At 33.3% G+C, this 1,788-nt stretch overlaps 1 protein-coding gene and 1 pseudogene across 1 annotated transcript; both read right to left on the reverse strand.

The window, feature by feature from the left end:
- LOC111380090 overlaps positions 1-432 on the reverse strand; it is a 2,707-nt pseudogene extending 2,275 nt beyond the window's left edge.
- Positions 73-932, reverse strand: LOC111380095 (the record flags this gene model as incomplete). The annotated part of the gene is made up of 1 exon (XM_023003568.1): positions 73-932. A coding segment is annotated over one exon (501 nt), but the record flags the coding sequence as incomplete, so codon positions are not given.
- Positions 933-1,788: the final 856 nt, after the last annotated feature.

Below are 1,788 nucleotides of genomic sequence, written 5' to 3' on the forward strand. Positions count from 1 at the left end.
TTTTTAAAAAAAAAAAAAAAAAAAAAAAAAAAAAAAAAAAAAAAGTCTCCCCACCGTGGCACAAACCAGACATACCCCAATGCTCGGATCGAATATATTAATTTACTACAACAGTAGAAAATATGTGTACTCAGCTAATTTGCTATACAGAAAATTTACCTTATACACAGTAAATGATCAAGTTCTTAAGCCAGAGTATGAGACCATACAGATTTCATACAATTCAAAATTCCCAGTGTTTAAACTTCAAACTAAGCAGTTCAAGATTGCCGGTGCATATGCCCCTGCATTACCAAGCAACGTCGACTTTAGGAGTTTGTGAAGACCAGGTTCCAGTATTCCAATCAAGATATAGGGTGTGAAAGTGATGTTATATATAGCTATACTGAACAAAACTTCATAATTACAAACGAACTCTATGTTCTCCGTCATCATTCAGCCTCGGGTTCTTGAAAATTGATTAGGAAAGAAGCCAAGTAATGCTTAATCCCTGAAAGGTCATGTGATGGAACAATGCTCCTTGTGGAAGAGGACGAGAACTCAAAATAAGTTGGCTTTGGAGTTGAAGGGCAGCCTATTGACTGAATTAAGTGCTCCACAGAGAGCACTTGAAACTTTTGTGGTCCATTTAAGGCAATGTTGTGAACCAGGTGCTCGTAGATTTTCCCATTTTTATCAAGCTTGTATTCTGAGATACCATCAAATCGCCCTCGGCTCTCCCACGGAACCCGTAGGATACCGTGAACACTCCAGCGAATCATTATCACGTTTTCCACAGGCTGCCACACACTTATGATGTCAACCGACACGGCCCTAAAAAATATCCTTCCATGAAATCTCAATGCCCAAAAGATTGACTTGTAGTTTTCGATACCGACAAAATTGTTGAGTGGATCTTTAAAGACAATATCATCCCTAAGGCGAAACAGAATAAATAATGATTAGTATGAAAAACCCAATTTCAGAAAATATTATACAGCATAAGAGACGAATCACAAAATTAGAGATGTCTCAAACAATTTATGCGACTAGGATTAATATTTTTTACTTGACATTGAGCATCTTTGGCTAAGCCTAAAGAAGTAAAAGTACTTTTATGGAGTAACTTACTGAACTAAAATCTAAATTTATGCGATTGGATTTACTATTTTTCACATGACTGCTCAAGTCCTTTGATAAGCCTAAAAAATGTAAAAAGGAAAGTAAAAACTTACTTTTACATAAGTTCATGACATGAACTAAAATCTCCAAAAATTTGCTTATAAATTTCAGACACGTGTTTAGCATAAAATAGTTCCTTTCCTCCAATCACATTAGCTGACCGTGATACTATGGGATAAGGTTTTTTTGAGTTAAGTTGTATATAAATGATCACGTCCCATGTTAACTCAATTTTCCTTTCCTCCAACTTCATTATATATATTTATATATATATATATATATATATATATATATATATATATATTTATATTAGAATTAGTTTATGTTAACAAGTATAATTAGCTTGAATCACTCTAGTTTACATAAAGTATGTTGTGGACAAAAGTGGGATTGTTTATTTTTTATGTAAGAGGGCCATAGGGTCATTTGCTGACCATACCGTAGTTCAACCATATCGTAGTTCAACTAGTCTATTGTAACTAATAAGTACATTTTATACACTTATTTGGTGCTTCTAAACTTGATTCTTTATTGTTAATTGAGTGAATATCTACCTAATTTTGGTTAAATTATGTCAATTGTAGGTAAATGCATTTGAAAATAATTATGTGAAAAAGGCATTTTGGA

Source organism: Olea europaea, chromosome 3, assembly GCF_002742605.1.
Source record: "Olea europaea var. sylvestris chromosome 3, O_europaea_v1, whole genome shotgun sequence".
Classification (NCBI taxonomy): Eukaryota; Viridiplantae; Streptophyta; class Magnoliopsida; order Lamiales; family Oleaceae; genus Olea; species Olea europaea.